Source organism: Vitis vinifera, chromosome 1 (assembly GCF_030704535.1).
Source record: "Vitis vinifera cultivar Pinot Noir 40024 chromosome 1, ASM3070453v1".
Lineage (NCBI taxonomy): Eukaryota > Viridiplantae > Streptophyta > Magnoliopsida > Vitales > Vitaceae > Vitis > Vitis vinifera.
In genome coordinates this window covers 1582296-1603993 of record NC_081805.1, presented here as the reverse complement: position 1 = coordinate 1603993, position 21698 = coordinate 1582296, and the positions used below count along the sequence as shown (strand labels likewise).

Sequence of the window (21698 nt, the reverse complement as noted above, 5' to 3'; positions counted from 1 at the left end):
AAGAGAAAGGGAAAATTTTCTTTTTTACTTGAAGGTACATATCATCGGGATGGGAAGCCCCTTTATAGGCTTTCAAAATGGCTTTCATTAATATTCCATTAATGAATATTAATGGAAATCATAAATAATATTTAATTAATATTTTATTATATTTAATTTTTTAAAATATGAAAATACTTCCAATTTCCATGTAATAATAGTTTTCAAATAAACCCTATAATGAAAAGAAAATGAAAAGTAGATTTCCAGTGTTTTTACTCGAGGTTTTTTTAGTGAAAGTATTTTTCTCTGAAAGTATTTTTAAGAGAATCTCTCATCAAATGTTTCTTTAAAAAACACTAAAAGTGATTTTTCAGATTTTTCAAAATGCTTCCTAAATTTTGTCAAAGTCTAATTTGTTTTTTTTTTTTTTTCAAAAACACTTTTTAAGTTAAAAACACTTTCTAAAATCATTTTTTGTATACTAGAGTGAAAGGTAAACTATTCATTATTTATTTAAAAATAGAAAATTTTCTCACATATTTAGTGGCATTCTACACGTGCCAATATCGTCTATACCATCCTTTACAAAGGTGTCATTTTCTCTAGAAACAAACAGAGCCTATAAGGCATTCAACTCAGCAGTGGAAAGAAACACTCAACTTCAAGCCCCAAACGATTGAATCTATGAAGAAAACCTCTCTCTGTCATGGGGAGCAGAGTAGTCTACATCTGGCCCTTGAGGGATGATCCCAAAAGGATTGATAGAAGGGTGGCTTCCATAGTAATGCTTCTTGATATGTTCCACGTGTACAGTGCTGCTCATACCTGGGATCTGGAAAATTTCTTTCGTGTAATTGAACAGATTTGGGTACTCGCGGAGAAGTTTCTTGTTGCATTTGAAATGAACTGCATAAACCTGAGATTATAGCAGATTCAGGTTTCTAAGATCCTGAACTGTTTGATTGAAAGAGAGAAATAAACTAAATGAAACTTTTGTAAGGATTTTTTGGAGCTTTACCTCATCAAATCTGATAAGGGTGACAAACAATCGAATATCAGATTCAGTGAGCGTGTTCCCACAAAGGAATCGTTGCTTGCTGAGTATCTCTTCACATTTGTCCAATGCTTCATACAAGTTTTTCACAGCCTGTGACAATGGCAAGATCAAGAAGGATGAGTGACCATTCTTTGAGCTGCATGGCTGTTGAAAGGACAGTACATGTTCTTAGTTCTTACCTCATCATAAGGCTCCTGTTTTTTGGCGAACCCACATTTGTAGACACCATTGTTTATCCCACTGTATATCCAGTCATTGATCTTGTCGATCTGGGCTTGCAAATGGGGAGGATAAAGGTCCAAAGATGGATTCTCTGCTATATCATTGAATTCAGTATTGAACATGCGGATTATCTCTGAACTCTCATTGTTCACAATTGTTTTGAGCTTCTTATCCCATAGAACCTGTCACAAAGCACACGTTCATCATATGATTCAAGAGATTTCAGCACATAAAAGAGCTATGAGAAACGGAAAAAATGGCTGGTTGACATGAAAAATACATACAGGAACTGTGTATTTTCCTGAGTAGTTTGTGCTTGCTAGCTCGTAAAGTTCTCTTATACTTCTGGTTCCATTCAAAGGGTCAGGTCCAGCTCCAGGTTCCTCTGTATCAGAAGCAGGAAACACCCACCCCATATGCTCATCTGTATCCCTTGTTCTTTCCCATTTGGGTTTCACTGACTGAGTAGAAAATGAAAACCAACGATTCAATTTGGTGGTATTTTTTTCTTATAACAATTTGAATCTACCTAGAAGAACGTATTAACTAATTTACCGTAAAACTGATGGCTTTGTCAAGTCCTTTGATCTTCAAGTAGGCAAGGCACCTGGATGCCCAAGGACAGGCATATGATACATACAGATGGTATCTTCCAGATTCTGCTGGGAATGGGGAGTTCGGGTCTCGGGTGACAAAATTACGGAATGTTGATGCAGTTCTCATAAAAGCACCAGATTCTGACATCTCGTCCAGTGCAGATCGAGCCATTAGAAGAGTGTGCTGAAGAATGCATTACTTCAAAAAATTAGTACTATTCCCCACCATCGAACATGAAAGAATTATGAAGAGAAAATAGTTTGGTTTCAAGAACAGGACATGTCACAGATGAACTAGCAAGATAATTAAGGAATCTTAATGATTACAAACCAATACTATATCACAGGAATACCAAATGGCAGATTAGTCTAAGGTGGGGATGGATATTATCAAAATATGTATGTAAATATTGCATCAGTGCTTATCACATAGAATGCTGATGGATGGAGCCATTCACTTTATTAAAATTACAGTAAAATACCAATTATGTTTCATCAAATGGTTATTACTCCCAAATTGCACCCGAAAAAACAGATGCTAGAGTAGATGAGGAAAGAACTTCGAGAATGATTCACAACTGATCTTTCCATGTGTGTGGAGCTGTTATTGACTACCATTTTTTCAGGGTTCATCAGAATCTTTGGCCCCAAGAGGGAAAGACTCTTTAGGAGCAGTTTAATGGGATTGAACCTAGAGGTAAATTGCTGAAGGAGATGTACATGCTCTCATCCATTTGTGTGCACCTCATGAAAATGGAATCCATTTGTTTTGATTTCTTTGAAAAATGAAAATTTCTTTTTACCTTCAATGAAGGTTTCTTTACTCTACAAAATCCCCGATAATTCATGAAAAAAATTCGAACTCAACCAAAAGAAACTGAAATAACAAGTTAGACAAGGTATGAATAGCAAGCAGTTCAGAGACAGGGAAGTCCAAACCAGAATATGCTTGTCCCTAAAGCTACCAGTTTGGTTGCTGGAACATAAAAACCGAGCAATGAATTGAAAGCATCCCGGAAGACGAGGTAAAAAAAAATGAAGAGAAATTGCAGCAAGCTTTAATACATGTTTCAGCAGATCACAAAAAAAAAGGATAGACCAACATCAAAATCAATGAAGATGGGACCCCATTAATCAGGACAAGAATACAAGATCAACCCTGATCCCCATTTTTTATTTTTTTTCCAAACAACTCTACACCAACTCCATTCATTATTATTATTTCTTTTATTATTATTATTATTATTATTAATTGCAATACCCAACAACACCTTAACCTATTTCTCTTCCAAGCCATCAACGTCCTTTTCTTCCTCATTGTTTACCAATATACTATTTACTTCCTTTCCTAGGTCAACGTGCAGGCCATTTCTGTGTGTTGTTTTTTTTTTTTTTTTCAACATGCCAAATCCTTCCTTTCATCATCTTTTTTTCTAAGGATGCTTCCATAACTTGCAGACCTGCCCTTTACAGTTGCACAAACAAAATTCCCAATTCAACCCATTAATTTCAAGGTTCTAGGGCTTTAGCAAATAGAAGAAAGGCTAGCCAGAATGATCCTCTGGGGATTTGCAATAAATCCCAGTTCAACATCCCAAATTCCTGGAAAATACACCAAGAATTTTCTCTTTTCTTCAATCAAAACAGTGACAGAGCCACTCCACAAGAACTAAACAATTCATCCAGGCAAACCCACTTCAATTTAGATTCTAACAAACACCAAACTGATCATCAAAATCCACCAAAAAAAAAATAAAACCCATTAAATATCTAGCCAGAAAGAATCAATAAAACATGAAACTAAACCAGGAAATGAACTGCAGGGAAGAATCAACACTGGGTTTTAGTTTTTACCTTGAAAGAGGCTTGTACAAAAGTCACGGAGTTTTCCTTTCCACCAAGCAGAGTGTTGGGTTTGGTGAAGAAATAGATCATGGCCTTGCAAATCGTTGTATGAGTATGACTCGGTGAATAGGGGTCCTTTTTTATGGCCACTTGGCAGTTCTTTATTGCCCAAGACTATCAAAATATGAATTTGTAACTCCAACGCGCCAGTGGTAGAAACAAACTTGCACTGGCTTTCAGTTTTCAAATATTTTTAGTATTTCAAATTTCATTTTTTCTAGATTCTTTTCCATTTTTAAGGTTTAAAAAAAATATATACTTATTTAAGATTTTTTTTTTCAAAATTTATTTAATGCAGTTTTCTTTTCTAGATTGTTTTCCATTTTTAAGGTTTAAAAAAAAATACTTATTTAATAATTTTTTTTCAAAATTTATTTAATGAAGTTTTCAAACACGTGTCTTAATTGAAGTAATAAATGATACCACATTAATTATAATAAATATTATTTATAAATTCTATAAAAGGACTTCTTATACCCATACTATGTAACTCAAAACAAAAATAAAATTTCATTTTTCTTATTATTTCATTTTTTTTAATTATCTTCTTTAATTTTATTATATATATTATTAAAGTAATATATATTTATTTCATTTTTCTTATTATTTCATTTTTTTTAATTATCTTCTTTAATTTTATTATATATATTATTAAAGTAATATATATTTTATCTTTGCATTTATTCTCGTATTATAATAGCTCAAAATTTATTTTTTAAAACCTATGGCCGTCAAAACACATCTCTTTGTCTTAAAACGACGTCGTTTTTAATTTTATATTTTCTTAGAAAATTTTACAAAAAAAATTCGACCATTCCCTGCTCTTACTGTAGATTTCACGCGATTGATCAAAATGGCGGGCCTCCGTTTGGTCGCCGAGAAAATGTGGGAAAAGTGAAGTGAATCTTTAACTCCACGGGTTTCATTATTTAGGTGGTCCACTCAGCTAAGAGTTTGAGCGCAATACAACTATTGGGATTTTTTGGGGTGAGTTAGTTGCATTTTCTGAATCCATTGTAACATCAGACCCAAGATTTTATTTTCCTTCAGTTTTCCCAGCAACCAAACAGTGGTTAAAAGTTTGAGAAAAAAAACAGTTTTTATGAAAGAAGCAAAGGTGAGGAATGGGAAAAAAATAGCCAGTCTTGCTTGTGAAAATGAAATTTTGGTTTGCATTTTAGCTCTTCACATCAAGAAAAATACATCCAAAATGGTAGTCAGTAGTATGAAATTATAGATAAATAAAGGAGGAATACAATTTGATTGAAAAACTTTGGGCTTTTCAATTATCAATCATATAATAAATAAAGGAGAAATACTTAAGCTCTGGTTTTGTCTCTTCCTTATGTTTTCATCAGTTGTTTTTAAGTGGTGAAATGGACGTTCAGAGGATGACTCTTTTTCTTCCCAAACCCCAAATAGCACTTTGTCCAAAGGAGAAGTGTCCTACTTTCAGATCCCCTTTCAAGGTAAAAATTGTCTGAACTTCTCCAAGTATGGAGTTAATCTACTATAGAATTCTTGCTATTCATACAGAAAGGGAACTGTGTTATGCTGTTGTTCTTTTGTTTTTCTAGATGTTGATGATCTCTTCTCTATTTATTGAATTCTTTCTTTTATTCGTTGTTTGTGACTGAATGTTAATCCGTGATTGGTCTTAGTTTGATGAATTGTTTGTGAAAATCTACCACTGTGGAAAAGAGAAAGAAATTGCAAGAAATACTGAATTGTGGAGGAATTTGAGTGATTGAACTGGTGTCATGGGGTTATTGATTATGATGAAATAAACACTTCTTTGAGAAGTCTTGGATACTGGGTTGTTGTTTCCATAAACTTTTAAAGTGGGCTTCTTTCATTTGTATCCTAAATTGTATATATTCCGTCTTTCCTGGCTTGAACTTAAGTCCTAGGATCCTATGGTTGTTTGGGGCTTGTGGGGATGTTTTGTATAAGGTTAGATATATTTCTGTTCTCTTTTTTGTTTCATACATTGTATTTTTTTACTTCAATATCAGTAATCATTCCTCAATGTAGAGAGGATGTAGAAAAAGAAAATGAAAAAGATATGGCACTGTCCTTTGTGCAATCATGAAGATGATTTGGAAAGTAAGCCAAAATTTTGGTGCTTTGCTATAGTCAGGTTGAGATGTATTTCAGTGGGTTCAGCTGAATTATGGGAGTGAACCTGTGGTTCCAATTGTTCTATCTGTTTGCATTTTGACCACAGATTGAAATTAACCCCATTAGTTGTAAACTGTGGCCCTACTTTTTTCATAATTTTTCCAGAATTATTTGACTCCTTGGGTTATTAGACTCTCAGGGGATAAAACTTGTCATGACAAACTGGACCACTATATGGTCTTTGTTGTTGTAATGTTTTATATAGGCTATAGCTTATTTTTCGGTGAATTGTTTGCTCTTTAAGAAGGAAGGATGTTTGCTTATTATTACTTGAGCTTCCATGTGATTTTTAGTTTTTCCTTGATTTTGTGACTTGTTTGAGATCCAAGAGAAGCAATCCATGAAAGTGTATCAAAAGGTAAAAAAAAAATTAAAATTTGAGAGAAAAGAATAGAACAAATGTTATGAATTGATCGATTCAAAAGTTATATGAAAGTGGCTTTGCATATTTGGCATTTTCCGCAACTTTATTGGCATGACTGTGGCTTTGACCTCCTTTAAGTTGCTGCTAGGCAACCTGTGACCTTTTACTCACTCTAAAAGGATCCAGTCGGGAGTTGACTACTAGTAACAGCTGACTGAAATCCTCAGGAAAAGTTGATGTTGAGGACATAATACAGTGGTTACTTAAAAAGGAAAAAAAAACGCGTATACTGATTTTGAGGATGGGATTATGGTGCTTGAGGTTGAGTTATTTATTATTCTTCTGAAACACAAGATGAAGGGAAGTTGAACTGATTTTGGACATATAATTATCAGCACATTATTCGAATGGCTCGATCTTCAATAGATGAGACTTCAGAATCTGGTGCCTTTACCAGAACTCCTTCAGCTTTCCGTAGTGTCATATCAAGGGATCCAAATGCCCCTTTCCCAGCAGAGTCTGGAAGGTATCATCTTTATATATCATATGCATGTCCCTGGGCATGCAGGTGCCTTTCATACTTGAAGATCAAAGGACTTGACAACGTCATTGCTTTCACGGTAAATTACATCCTAAAGTTCTTATAGTTAGATTCATATTGTCATAACTGAATTACATGAAACTGTGTATTCATCTCTTACTCAGGCAGTCAAATCCAAATGGGAAAGAACAAAGGACGGTGATGAGCATATGGGATGGGCTTTTCCTGCTTCAGAAACTGAAGAACCAGGAGCTGAGCCCGACCCCTTGTATGGAGCAAGAAGTATAAGGCAACTTTATGAACTGGCCAGCGCAAACTACACTGGAAAATATTCTGTTCCAGTACGTATCGCTCACATTTATAGTTCTTTTTCCTTTTCATTAGTTCTTGATTATGTTTGAATCTTGCAAATTATTCATTGGAGTTCTGTTTTTTTCGTAGGTTCTATGGGATAAGAAACTCAAAACAATCGTAAATAACGAAAGTTCAGAGATAATCCGCATGCTTAATTCTGAATTCAATGATATGGCAGAGAATGCAGCTCTGGACCTATATCCTCCTCACTTGCAGCCCCAGATTGATGAGATTAATGAATGGATATATGACAGGATAAACAATGGGGTTTATAAATGTGGTTTTGCTAAGAAGCAAGGGCCTTACAATGAGGTGAGCATTTCTATTCAAATGAAAAACCTCCATACTTTTAATAATTCTTGAAAAGGATTTCTATTCCTCAGTGATTTTTACTGTTCCTGCTTTGCAGGCTGTAGGAAAACTATATGAAGCTTTAGATAGATGTGAGGACATACTGAGCAAGCAACGGTACATATGTGGGAACTTGCTGTCCGAGGCTGATATAAGGTTGTTTGTCACTCTCATAAGATTTGATGAGGTAAGGCTATAACCGATGCACTAGTTGTTGACCCCTTTGCTACATACAAGTATGAAAAAAGTTGCATTCTTTAGGAAGGTCTGTCAAAAATGGCTTCATTCATGATTCAACAGAACCATATTCCGAATGAAATATTCCCGTTCTCCCTTTTTTTTAGATCATATTAAGAATCTGAGGTCCTATTTAGCAATGTTTTTGAAAATATTTCTTGAAATTTGGTTTTTGAGGACCATTTTTTTAAACTTGTTCTTTATTGTTTTCAGGAGTAAAGTTTTGTTTGGGAGCTCAATTTTGAAAAATGGTGTTATTCTCCTCATTTCAAAGTAGGGGCTTGTTTGGAATGGCCTCCTATTTTTAGTTTGAAGTCGAAACCAAAACTGAAGTCAATGTTTTTCAAAGAATAATATTAGTATCGTAAAAGTTTTATACATAAGTCAAAATATAGCAATTAGGAGAAGCAATATTTGCATGGGTAGATCTAAGGTTTGAAATATTGGGAAAGACAGGATATATCTGTACTTGGATTTTACAGATATATTAGAAATATTAATAGATATTTTAACAACAAATATTTCTGGATATTTTGACACAAATATATAAGTATAATTAATAAAAGTATAATGGAGAAAATATTGGTAAACAATAATATATCCCTCTTAATAATTTATTATTTATGTTATCAAATTAATTTTAATTTATAAAATATTAGAATTTCATTTTTTTTTTATATATTTTAGTAATTTTTTGAATATTTTAAAATAAAAATATTTAAAATTATAAAATTAAAATGATAAATATACAAAATTTAAAAGTAAATTTATAATAATTTTTAAAAATAAGATTAATAAAATAAATGATGATACATTTAATATTAAAACTATAATTTAGTTAATTTAAATGCATTCAATAATATAAAATAAATGATGAAGTACATATGATTTTTTTTAATATTTAATTATTATATAAATAATATAAAAAGGACTTATTGAGAAAATTATAATAATAGTTTTTTTTATACTTTTATTAATTAAATAAATAAAATTTAAAATAAAACAGTTAGAATTAATTTATTTATTCTTTTAATAATAAAGTTTAAGAAATTGATTATGAATATATATTAACAAACATAAACGTGGTCTAGTGGTAATTGAGCTCAACGCTTGCAGACGCGTCATAGCTTGCAAGGGCAGGCGGGTTGACGGCGTTGACTTCCCGAAAATTTGGGAAATTTTGAGAAATATCGGTGAACCGAAATTTGGACGATGCAAAATATCCCGACATTTCAAAACACTGGCGGATGCCGTGCATGCCCATATGCCCCCTGAAATTTCTTTAAATATGCTTTTTAAATTTAAAAAGTGTTTTCAAAATCAGTTGCTAACCGTTGCTATACATCATGCAGGTTTATGCGGTTCACTTCAAATGCAACAAGAAACTGATACGGGAATACCCGAATCTGTTGAATTACAGCAAAGACATTTTCCAAATCCCAGGCATGAGCAGCACAGTGAACATGGATCACATCAAGCGCAACTACTATGGAAGCCATCCTTCCATCGATCCACTTGGCATCATCCCCATCGGCTCTCATCTAAACTACTCCTCTCCCCATGATAGAGCTAAGTTTTCTATTTAGAATCCACTCTTCTTCCTGCAAAACTGAACTTTTCTGTTTGTCCCTACAATTATGCTTCTCTGGTTTCTGGTTTTAACTTGCTTTGGTAGACGCTGGTTGTTGTGGTGCAGTCAATATCCGGTTTGGATCCCCATGGTTTATAAAAAAGAAAAAAAAAAAATGCATTATCTGGTTAATACCTAGGTTTGAGATCCCTTTTGACAATATACCTACAAAGTGTTAGTGGTTTTTAAAAATTATTTTAAAACAAATTTATACATTTCTAAGTCTTATTCGGTAACAGTTTTAATTCTGAAAATTAATTTTTAAGACCAATTTTTGAAAATTCTTTTCTAATTTTTATAAAAAAAAATTATTTAGGAATTTAAAATATTTTTAACTTATTTTTAATATTTTAAAAATATTTTTTATATATACTGATTTATTTTTAATCATTCTATGTTTTTTTAAAAGAAAGCGGGTTTTGGTTGTCCTCTTTTTTATTTTTTTTATTTCGAAGGATAAAATACTGTTTTTAAAAACAGTTGTCAATCAGCCACTCATTTTTAAGGAATTTTTTTTGTTTTGTTTTTTTTGGAAAAACAAAAAGTGGAAAGTATATGCAAACTTATTTTTAATTTTATTTATTTCTTTTCAATCATCGATGATTTCAACTGCTATGACATGTACAATTGAGGTCTGCAAATTTTCCTAGAGATTTTGAAACCTTAATTCACAAATTTGGGCTTCGATCGTAGATTCAGCGTTCTGCTACTCACTAACCGCGATCCCTCACAAACAGCACTGATTCCATCAGTTTTGAAAAATAAAAATAAAATCGAATTGTATTGAAAGTTGAAACAAGAATATTACAAGCGAAGCAAGATCGATAATTCACATCGGAACAAAACTAGGGTTAGGGTTTTCGGAGTATCATTGATGAGAAGAGAGGCACACCGCGAGAGAGAGCTGCGCTTGCTGGCACTGCGACCGTTTCAGAGCGGTGCCGCCGCTGGAGCACAGGCTCCGGACTGCCTCCGACTCCGCGGGGCACGCCAGCGCCACCATGCACTCCGCCAGCGACCGGTTCAGGTGGCGACAGGCGGCGTCCCTGGCCGGCCCCGCCGCGATCCGGCGGTGGCACTCGCACAACGCCTGGTGGAGCCGCTCGCAGCCGGTAAGTTGGACTCGGTGGGTCGTTGGCGTCATTGGTGGGTCCTGCGGAGGCATGGAGATGATCAAAACGCTTGATAATATAAAAAAATAATGTGATGGGACAAATCATATATCATGTAGATTCGTGGATTGAATGTCCGTGATACGGAGTAAAAAGTCTTTTTCCATTCTCTTTTTACTTCTTAAAAAATTATTATTTTTTCTTAAATTTTATTTGAAAATTGAGTTTTAAAAGTATTTTTATAAATCAAAATTACAATTTTGATATTTTTAATTTTTCATTGAAAACAAAAGTGTGGTTAATTTAAGGTTTTTTCTTGGGAGTTTCATGTTTTCATAATTGGATAAAAAAAATTATCAATTTATAATTTAATGGTTTGATTAATGGTCGAGAGATATGATGTCATAAATATATAATTAATATATTAATTAATTTTTTTAATAAATAAAAATATTTAAATTTTTTATAAAGGAAAAGATGTGTAAGGGAATGTATTAATTAATTTGATGATATCTAAATATATTTTTATTTTAAAATATGATTTTTTATATAAAATACATAAAAATATGTATGCGTGTATAACTATTATATATTTAAAAATATTTTTAAAATTAAGAAAATAATTTTTTTTTTTAAATTCCCTTTTAAATTTGTGAACTTTTATAAAAAGTTTTTAATCATTTATGATAAATTTTTTATTATATATATTATTTATAAAAACGAAAAATGGAAAATATATGCATTTGGTAGGAATGGAAATGTGTGGGATTCACCAAGTGGGAGGGTTGAAAAAATGAATAAAAAAATAATGTTAAAGGGATGATGCACATTGATCCAATAATTGCAATGCAGAAAATTGATTTCTGCACACCCTTGACTTTTGGGCCAAAATTCAAAACATTTGTGCATGCGTGAGCTTGAGAAAACTCCAAGTGTATCACATTAGCAACAACCTTTTATCACCTTCACAAATGGACTCACCCTATCCTCTAAGCCCACAAAAATTCTTCACAATAATCCATACTTAATAATTCTTCTATAACTAGTTGAATGGTTCATGATGAGTACCCCAAAAGACAAAGAGAGATTTATTTATTTTTTATCCTAGTTGATGGAATTAAATGGTCCAAAATTTGTTTTTAGGTAATCAAATGAGATCTTAATTAGATTATGAATATGGGGATGTGTCATGCTATTTAGTTTCGATTTTTAAAAATAGTATTTGAGAATAGTTATTAAAAATAAAATTTAATTATTTTTATAAATAAAATTTTAGTTTTAACTCAAATTTAAAAAAAAAAAGTGCATCTATGTGAAAAAATTATAAATATTCTTTATATTTTGAATTATTTTTCAAAAAATGTATAAAAATATTTTCAAACAAAATATAGAATGCCCAAAATAGAAATAACAATTGGTCAGTTGATATGGGTGTCATTGTTTAGTAGTCCAAGCTTACACACATAGAAACATATCCTCATTTGAATGATAATATAAAATAAAGGAGAGGAGGCAGTAGGATCATTATTTGATAATTGAAATATGAATGAAGGTGATGTGAGTGACAAGATGTGAGGATAATGTCAGGGATAGTATGTGACAATGAGAGAGAGAGAGAGCTCAGAGAGGGAGAATAATAGGCTTAAAAAATTAAAATTTTCTTCTATTGAGATAAACCCAGGGAAAATAGTGAAAGTGGTAATGACACTTGAAGGAGATTGTCTCAGCTCTATTTCCTTTTTTTTTTTTTTTCCCTCCTGCCCCACTTTGAATTCTTCTTTTCCATAGTGTCACCTACAAAACCCATCTTTAGATTAAACCCCCCCTTTATGCCCCACTTCTAATTCTCCCACAACCCACCTTTAGATTAAAACCCCAGATGGAGAATCATAGAAATATGTGGAAGGGGTTTGAAAAATAATTAAAAAAATATATAAAAGGGGTTACTTTCTCCTATTGAGATAAACCCATTAAAGGAAAATAGTGAAAGTGGTAATGACACTTGAGGGAGTTTGTCCCCCACAGAGAAGTGTGATTAATCAATATGAGAGAAGAACCGTTTAAAAGATTAAAGGCTTTCGATCAAGGGTGAGAGAAAATTAGGAAAAACAACATCTAGAAGGAGTTAAAATATATATGAGGAAAAAGTGCAAAACAAGGAGAAAATAAATGAACCCCTTACACTTGACCCTTGTAGATAGGTGGGAATTGAATTATTTGGAGAAGAGTGTGCTACTTTTGGGGAGCAAATATGGATGGGGCCCTAATGGGCCTTATCCCCACCAGGCTAAATATCAATGGGATCCAAGAAAAAAATCAATTTTCTCTCTGCCCATTGCTCCTCCATTTTAATTTTCTGTGCCCCACAGAAAAGTGTGATTAATCAAAATGAGAGAGAATTTCAGGAAGGGGAAATGGGAAGGGAGAAAAGAAAAAGATAAAAACTGCAAAAAGGGGGAAAGGAAAAAAAGAGGGGGGATGACCAAAAATTCATTATTGAACAGTTTCTTAGTTCTTCTTGTACAAATACAACAATAACTGAAGGATATTTTATGCGTTTCTCTCTCTGGTACATTTTTCCACACACCCTTCTAATTTCTATGCAGACAGCCAATATAAGTATTTGTTTATTTGTTTATTCATTTTTAGTTTTGATGAAGAGATTCTGTTATCTATAATACCATATGATCTGGCAGATGGGTTTGGTAGAAAATCTGTACTAGGGCATGAGAATCTTCAAGGGGCTTGGTTCTGAATCCTCCATCTACAGCTCCACCATTGCTGGTTGGTGAGTTTTCATATGAATTGGCTTTCAAGATCCTGTTTTCTTCTCCTGTTTTATCTGGGTTTTGCCCAATCTGTGAACTGGATACTTTCTGCTTCCTGGGTTTGATTTCTTTCTTCTCTCACTACTTTGGGTGGTTTGCTCATTTTTTTCAATTACCCATTTCAAGGTTGTTTCTTCAATCTGATTTTAGAGGCACTTTTCAACTTTTTATTTCAAGTGGGTTTGCTCCCTTCTCTCTCTAGCTGTTCAGCTGCATAGTTTGTCCTCTTTGCCTGAGTGCATGCAACCTGCAAAGGTGATAATTTTCCTTTCTGGGTTTGCATTAAATTTCCATTTTCGCTGGTAAACTTTATTTCTTTAGCTACCCCATCACTTATTTTTGTACCCCTCTGAGCTTGGATCAGATGCTGAGCTGCTAATTTTGTGCTCCTTTAAAGAGTTCCAGTGCTTGTTTCAACCGCCCATGATTTACATTCTGTTTAACCTTTTATTATTTTCTCTGAAGAGGGGGCCACATGGGTTTCTTGTTGACCTTTGTTTCTTTCTTATTCTCAAGCACTGTACTTGTGTCTTTCCACTTGTTGGCTGTTGATTTCTGCCCTTATTTTCTCAATCTTCATGAATTATCAGGATATGTAGCTGGTATGGTTCTCATATAGTAGTTTATTTCTTTCCTTTTTCTGTTGCTAGAAGTGTTTTCTTAGTCTTATAGGTAGAACTGTGCCTCTGTGGATATGTTGCTTTTTTTTTTCAATCGATTGTTGAGGTTTATTTTATCTTGATCATGTTGGAACGAATTGTTAGGATCATAAAATTATTCATACTTATGGCGAAATTTCTCAGTGATGAACGCACATATTTCCCTCTAATCTTTTCAGAATTGTTTAGTTGCTATTAGAGATTATCATTTTCTTATATCTTATGATTGATTATAGAAAAAGGGAGGAGGTATTGAATTTATATTTGGGGCTGTTAGGCTGTATTTCAATTTAAGAAACATTTCATCTCCCCACTGCAATCAGGAGTGCTGAAAATGGACAGGACCAGATTGGATTTGAGATTTCATCACTCTGGATCTATACAATCAGAGGAATCAGCTCTGGATTTGGAAAGAAATTACTGCAATCATCCTAATCTGCCGTCGCCGAGCCCACCACCACTTCAAGCTTTTGCATCCGGTGGCCAGCTCTCTGAAAGCAATGCTGCATACTTCTCATGGCCTACTTCAAGTAGATTAAATGATGCGGCTGAAGATAGAGCAAACTATTTTGGGAACCTTCAGAAGGGGGTATTGCCAGAAACTCTTGGGCGGTTGCCAACTGGACAGCAAGCTACGACCTTGCTTGAGCTGATGACAATTAGGGCATTTCATAGCAAAATATTGCGTCGTTTTAGTCTTGGCACGGCAATTGGGTTTAGGATTCGACGAGGTGTGTTGACAGAAATACCAGCCATTCTGGTTTTTGTTGCACGAAAAGTTCATCGGCAATGGCTCAATCACATCCAATGTCTACCAGCAGCCCTGGAGGTGAGGAAAGAACACTGGTGCTTGTCTTTACTTTGGGTTTAATATGGTCCTCATCTGCAGACTTCTCCACTTTCCCCTTTGTGTGCCTGTCAAGAAAACATAGGAAAAGAACAGAAGATCTTTTTATTAAATCAAATGTTCTACATGTTGGATTCTTGGGGTAGAAATAGAAAGAAGAGAAAAAAAGAAAGAAAGAAAGAAAGAAATCTGCTAACCCAAATTTTACATAGCATAATTTATTTTCCTTCCTTCAATCTCCAACATTGGTTTATTTATTTCTTCTCTATTTAGTTGGAGGAAGAGTGGTTATGGGCATGAAGTGACTTTAAAACAACAGTGATTTTAATGTAAATTTATATAGATTGCTAGCATCTTTTAAATTGTCTACTTGAGTCCTAGGCCTAAGTCTGAAATTTTGGGATACTGTTCAAGATTTTGCCAAACTACTGCAACTTGGTATGGTTCATATCTTGACAGGGAAACTAAACTTGGATATTGTTCAAGTTTTCTTGGAAGTTGAAATGCCTTTAAATCTATTGAGCAGGGACCAGGAGGCGTATGGTGTGATGTGGATGTTGTGGAATTCTCTTACTATGGTGCACCTGCACCAACACCCAAAGAACAATTGTATACTGAACTTGTCGATGGCTTGCGAGGAAGTGATCCATGCATTGGTTCTGGTTCCCAGGTATCTTGTTTCTCTATTGCCAACTTGACTTGTGAAATGATGGGGAAAGTGCTGATTTATATGTAACAAATACATCATGTATCTTGGATGCAAGTAATGGATAGAGTATCGATGAGGACTATTCATGCATGGGTAAGACTTCGGGATGTAACTTATTTGTTCAAATGTTACTGGAACTAATTGATAAAACAAATCCTGGGGTTGTACATGTAAGTAGGCCCCCTTTCTTGATAATGGATTTCTTAGTTTTTAGTTGTTGGAAGATTAAATAAATGGAGACTAGTTGGTTTATTGGAACTTGGCTGTGTTTTTTCTCAGATTATGATGTATGAAGAATTCTTTATTGATGAAGCTTGAGTACTTTTGTTACCCATTCTGATAGGCAAAGCTCCTCTGCAGCATACTACTTCTATGGAAAATAACCTTAAATTTGCATGGCACGCTTGAACCCGAGTCTTCTGACAGGAGTCACTTGGGTGACAAAAAGTTGTCTTTCTTCTTATGATTAAAGTAAGAGTACTACTATGTAAACCTCTACTTGGATAGTTTTCATCAAAAGGCAAAGAATATTACTGTATTCTTCCTCTGAAAGGTTAAAGGAAAACATGCATTATATGGAGTAGAAGAAAGAACAAGTGATGGGAAGTTGTTAATTGGTTATATAATCATAAACCTATTAACAATGGAAATCTTAATTTGCCCTTCCAATTGAATCTCATGGGTTTGTTGGGTTTCTAACTGCAATTGTCATTGTGGCTTCAGGGTTTCATATTAATGTCTCCATTCTTGAAGATGCCTTTGTGACTTCAAATGGGATGGAACTGAATGAAAATTTTCATTGTGTGTGATATCCGAATGCGACTCCTCTTCCCTTACTTGAAATATGCAAATGATTAGGTGGCTTTTAAATTTTCATCTGCACGACAAATGTAGCTCCTTCAACTAGTCAATATCTTATTTATTAGTCTGGCAGTCAGTTACAACTATGTAGTCTTTAAACATCACAAAAACTTATCCCCTGTGAGTCTGCATCAATAGCTTGATTCCAAATCCAAAAATCAAGAGACATAGTACTCCTCTTTTATTGACTGTTGTAAAATTGAGTCCATTCTTAAAAGATTAAGATTTGTTTGACATTCAAACTTGCATGGGATGCAAGGTAAAATCCATTTCAAATACATGAATGCAAAAGCAAGTAAAATTCCTACTTAAATCAATGAGAAGAATCTTCTCATCTAGCAACTACTATTTTCCTTTTCGACTTTATACCTGTTATTGTAATGGATTTGGGATAAAGCTTTAGTCTATAGTTGAAAGGCAGATGAGGAATACATATTTTTGTGTTAGCCTACTAGATTGTTGCTGAGGTCGCAATTGAATAGCCAACTATCTACCATGATTGACTCAGTTTCCTCCAATGAATTACAGCAGTGATTCATACCCATATTTGTATGCTTTTAGAGCCGTTTGGAGGAACCTCAACTAGCTGATTTTTTTACTTTGGGTTTCTTAACTGCACCTGATACCCATGCTGGAGTCCAATTTAACCTGGGTTTACATTTCTATCCATAGTAAGTTTGCATACTTGGTATAAAGCTAGAATGCATTCTTGAACTTAGTTGTCTATGGAATGTTCTGTACTTGGTTTTGTGACTCTTTCTTTAGTTCATGCATTCTGTTGCATAATACGGGTAATGCATGGATTTCTTGTATCAGTTTTGATTCTGAATCAATTGTATGGCTCAATTTTGCCTTTATATCTTGTCTTCTGATATATATTGCTTTTGGCTGTGAAATGATCATCTTGCACTTGGTTTAATATGTGCAAGGTTTTCAACCATGTCAAGATTCATTACTTTTCTAATCTCCCGACTTGCATGATATTGTGTCAGCTGAGTAATGCATAGAGGCGACTTTAGAATTTGGAAAAGAAAAATATAATTTATCCCATTCAACTTTTCTCCAGTAAATAAATGAAAAATCATTTCCTTGTCAGGATAGTACGTTCTGCTACATTTGGATATCTTTCCAATAATATTTGTTTTTAATTCCAATTGATTTTTGTCTCTTTGGAGGGAATAGGTTTGATACTTTTTCCTGATTTTGTAATGCCTTTTACACCTGAACCTTGTCAACAGGAATCTGTTTACACATTCCATTGCTTGCATCTTCATCATTGCTTTTTCAAATTGCCCAATTGCTTCTTGTTCATGCAGGTTGCAAGCCAAGAGACATACGGAACCTTGGGTGCTATTGTAAAAAGCCGAACAGGAAACCAACAGGTTGGTTTCCTCACAAATCGGCACGTGGCAGTTGATTTGGACTATCCAAGCCAGAAAATGTTTCATCCTCTGCCACCCAGCCTTGGACCTGGGGTGTATCTGGGTGCAGTGGAGAGGGCAACATCCTTCATCACAGATGATCTTTGGTATGGCATCTTTGCCGGAACAAACCCAGGTAATGTAGTTCCAAATTGTAAGTATTGTTTTGTATCTACTCTGTCAACACTTCTCATTGTGAGCAAGCGAGTTCTGAGTGCATGAATCATTCATCTAGCACCCGTATTCTGTTAAGTCATTAAAGGTACACTAACCATTTGTGGAACTGATCATTGATGGGAGAAATTTTTTGAAGATACAAAATTAAAGCCCAGCAACGAAAAAAAGGACAAAAAAGAATACACTTCTGATTGTGAGCAAGCATGTTGTCAATGAATGAGTCACTCTTCTAGTGCCCTAATTCTACTAAGTCAATAAAGGTTCACTAACACTTTTTGGTGGAAATGATTGTTAATTGAAGAAATTACTTGAAGGAGACGGATTTGAAGCCCCCCCAAAAAAAAGGGATCAGGGGTGGGACAAACATCTAGTGGGCTCCATTTAGGGATCTCTTTGGTCAACATATGAATGATGTGTTTTAAGCTAGGGAGTAACCCAGTTAGGGTAGGTAGATTCAGCATTTAAACTGACCTGATCTGCACCTTAAGAGCATTTGCCCCAAATGGCAGCCTTGTCAGGATCAAAATCAAGACAATCGACCCAAACCCTGCCCAACTTAACCAGTTAACTCCATATTTGTTTTCTCATAACATAGATTTGGTTTCTATTTGGTATATCAGGACTTTAGCTTTGTGACTTTCAAATCAACAGTGTCTACTTTTTCAATAATTTTAGCAAAGTTTCAACGCTAACCTAACCAAACATCAAGTTGCTTTACACTGTATCTCAACCTAGAACCAACCGTGGAAAAAGGACAAGAAAAGAAAACAACACCTGAAACCAAACTGGGTGGGGTTTTTCTGGCCTTGGTTTGGACCAATTTATTTGCGTTCAAACCACTTTCCACTCTATCAGTCCCACTTTGTCATTTTCTAGGGAAGACATGGTTAATCCACAAGAACCATTGGGGCAAAATATATCGGCTTATCTCATCTTAGGAGACTAGGCTAGACTCGTTAATTTTTGTGGCTCCAATTCAGCTCCCAGGTACAGCATATATTGCAGTGGAAAGGAATGAAGCATTCCCTCTATTCTGGCATCCTAACTTTGAAAGGTCCTCTTCAATCTGATAGTTTGGACCATCGAGCTTTCTTGCTTGGCTTAACTTATTAAGCTTGCTTGACAGATATCTTGGTTTATTTTTGTTGCCTAATAGTTAGGTTGGATTTGTCTCTTGCGCATTCAAATAATAGATTGAAGTATGGTGATCTTTTATTTCATATATGTGCTAGTAAGTTTCTTGTTGTATCCTAACCCCCACACATGCCCATCACGATTTGGTGCCTTTGCAGAGACATTTGTGCGTGCGGATGGAGCCTTTATTCCGTTTGCTGACGATTTTAACGTCTCCAACGTAACAACAACAGTTAAAGGTGTAGGTGAGATCGGTGATGTCAACATCATAGACTTGCAATCTCCAATCAACAGTCTAATTGGGAGGCAAGTGGTGAAAGTTGGAAGAAGCTCTGGATTGACTACTGGGACCATAATGGCCTATGCCCTAGAGTACAATGATGAGAAAGGGATTTGTTTCTTTACCGATTTTCTAGTTGTTGGTGAGAACCAACAGACGTTTGACCTTGAAGGGGATAGCGGAAGCTTGATTCTCTTGACGGGTCAGAATGGGGAGAAGCCGCGGCCTGTTGGGATTATTTGGGGAGGAACAGCTAACAGGGGCAGATTGAAACTAAAAGTTGGTCAACCCCCGGAGAATTGGACTAGTGGAGTAGATCTTGGACGTCTTCTTGACCTCCTCGAACTTGATCTTATCACAACCAGCGAAGGGCTTCAAGGTTTGTAGTTTTGAATCGCCAAATCGTCTTTAGCATTTATTTTTGGTAGCCTGTTTATGTTTGATTACCTTTAAATGGAGAGGCAGGCTTATTACCCAGCCAAAAGCAACTGTCTCATAGAATATGCATCAACTCCTCTCACTGAAATAGCATGATTGTATGAACTGTGATTTTGAACCTCACAAAACTGTAAAATTTAGAGATGGAAGTGACTCCTGTTTGTGTATTTGGTAAATCCCTTGCAAAATCTTTCTTTCTTTGTCTATAATTCTACCTTCTGGGTAGTTTTTTGAACTTGATTTCTTTCAAGTTTGCTTGGTATTTACAATTAAAAACAGTATATGATAGTCAAGTGCCAAAAGTTAGCAATTTTTTTTTTCCTTTCTTTAGTACAGTGGTTATAGACTGGTCATAACAGTTCTTGAGGCAAAGATTGATCTGCAAAAGGGTTTTCTGACTATACAGATGATGTTTTTCTCGTGGTTCATTGTCAATATAGCTGCAGTGCATGAGCAAATAAATGCTTCAGCGGCAGGGATTGATTCTACGGTCGGAGAGTCATCTCCACCAGAACCAGTACTGCTGAAAAACAAAACTGAGGAGAACTTCGAGCCACTTGGTATAAACCTCCAGCAGGTCCCCATTGAAGGTGAGTCCCAGCAGGCAGTGCTCCCATCCTTCATACACACTGAGTTCCACATAGAAGAAGGGGTTGAAGCTGCTCCCAATGTGGAAGAACACCAGTTCATCCCCAGCTGCCCTGGGAAATCCCCAGTACACCAGAACAACAAACAGGAAAACCCAGAACTGAAAAACCTCTGGGCACTAAGGAATACCTCTGAAGAAGAGATGGCGGTTTCCCTGCAGCTGGGCAAACCCGAACCAAAGAGAAGAAAGCAGGCTGACTGAACCCCAAATGAAGCAGAAAGGGAGCTACTCATTCTGCCCAGAGAATCCGGTCTCACGACGAAGTTCTTCTGATTCTGCATCCTAGCTACAAATCATGGCGGCCTTCAAAGCCTGAAATGTGAGTATGCCATGGGAAATATGAGGTTGGTGCTCCAACTAGATCAGTTGAGTATTATTCATTTTTGAATGTTTTGGTTAAGATCACAACTATAGATTTACATATGTGGGGTCATACAATATCTAATAGAAAATGTTTAGACTGTAATTGTATTTTTTTTTTCTTCTTTGATTTGTATCATTTTGGTTAAGTTATAATGTTACCATAAGCACTCCTAAAGAGTGAGTGCCAACAGCTATTTGAAGAAGTTAGAAAATCTAAAAATTTCATTTTCTCCTGCTCTTCGTTCTGAATCCTTTTTGTGAGCTTCTTTTTCTTCATAATAATCATCAAGAACTGTTTCAACCGAATCAAATCAGCCTTTGTCCAGGGATGACATTAAAGTCCATTATCATTGGAAAGTTGGTGGTAGAAAGAAATTCTTTTGATATTCTCCTAAATTTGTAAAAAAAAAATTATTATTTTTATTATAATAATTTATTTTAATTATTTCAAATTAATTAATTATGATAATTATATTTATTTATTATAAAAATTAATTAATAGATTATTATCATTTTTAATTTAAAAGAAAAATGTTTTTCCTTTTCTGGATCATGTGACATATGTCATTATTTTAAAGCATTAAGTTAAAAAAAATGTTAAGAAAAAATACTTTTTCATATTGGGTTTTACTATGAAAAATACTAAAAAATCAAATATAATTAAAATTTATCATAAATTTATACATTTTCAAATTATTTCATTTTTATATAGAAGAGTTAAAATAAGTTATTATACATTTTAAAATTATTTAATCTTTTTTATAAAAAAAAGCTAAAATAAATTAAATGAAGTTAATGTA

The 21698-nt window shown here is 34.5% G+C and overlaps 4 protein-coding genes across 9 annotated transcripts; 2 read left to right on the top strand and 2 right to left on the bottom strand.

Moving 5' to 3' along the window:
- Positions 1-469: 469 nt before the first annotated feature.
- Positions 470-3940, bottom strand: LOC100268002 (uncharacterized). Of its 2 annotated transcripts, none has more exons than XM_002277850.5 (6): positions 3712-3940; positions 1817-2041; positions 1546-1722; positions 1219-1443; positions 1001-1129; positions 470-898 (listed from the first exon to the last, which is right to left on the bottom strand). In XM_002277850.5, exons 1-6 carry the CDS (start codon positions 3790-3792, stop codon positions 665-667), a joined length of 1071 nt encoding a protein of 356 aa, XP_002277886.1. In that variant the 5' UTR covers positions 3793-3940; the 3' UTR covers positions 470-664. The 2 variants fall into 2 exon arrangements, with proteins under 2 accessions (XP_002277886.1, XP_059593654.1); XM_059737671.1 differs by lacking the exon at positions 3712-3940 and adding an exon at positions 2797-2828.
- Positions 3941-4561: 621 nt separating this feature from the next.
- Positions 4562-9552, top strand: LOC100245685 (uncharacterized). 2 transcript variants are annotated; one of them, XM_002277795.2, is made up of 7 exons: positions 4562-4749; positions 5132-5231; positions 6703-6927; positions 7013-7189; positions 7290-7514; positions 7612-7740; positions 9143-9552. In XM_002277795.2, exons 2-7 carry the CDS (start codon positions 5139-5141, stop codon positions 9374-9376), a joined length of 1083 nt encoding a protein of 360 aa, XP_002277831.1. In that variant the 5' UTR covers positions 4562-4749; positions 5132-5138; the 3' UTR covers positions 9377-9552. The 2 variants fall into 2 exon arrangements, with proteins under 2 accessions (XP_002277831.1, XP_010648666.1); XM_010650364.3 differs by having other exon boundaries at positions 4568-4749; positions 5121-5231.
- Positions 9553-10172: 620 nt separating this feature from the next.
- LOC100245750 (uncharacterized) lies at positions 10173-10629 on the bottom strand. Its single transcript, XM_002277750.4, has one exon. The coding sequence runs from the start codon at positions 10583-10585 to the stop codon at positions 10289-10291; it is 297 nt and encodes a 98-aa protein (XP_002277786.2). The 5' UTR covers positions 10586-10629; the 3' UTR covers positions 10173-10288.
- A 2262-nt stretch (positions 10630-12891) lies between these two features.
- LOC100250825 (protein NARROW LEAF 1) lies at positions 12892-21135 on the top strand. Of its 4 annotated transcripts, XM_019225158.2 has the most exons (8): positions 12892-13101; positions 13229-13320; positions 13487-13615; positions 14343-14848; positions 15393-15536; positions 17753-17993; positions 19327-19827; positions 20327-21135. In XM_019225158.2, the coding sequence occupies exons 4-8, from the start codon at positions 14354-14356 to the stop codon at positions 20734-20736; spliced, it is 1791 nt and encodes a 596-aa protein (XP_019080703.1). In that variant the 5' UTR covers positions 12892-13101; positions 13229-13320; positions 13487-13615; positions 14343-14353; the 3' UTR covers positions 20737-21135. The 4 variants fall into 4 exon arrangements, with proteins under 4 accessions (XP_019080703.1, XP_010648685.1, XP_010648699.1 ...); XM_010650383.3 differs by lacking the exon at positions 13487-13615 and having other exon boundaries at positions 12893-13101; XM_010650397.2 differs by lacking the exons at positions 12892-13101; positions 13229-13320; positions 13487-13615 and adding an exon at positions 13632-13962 and having other exon boundaries at positions 20293-21135.
- The last annotated feature ends 563 nt before the right edge of the window (positions 21136-21698 follow it).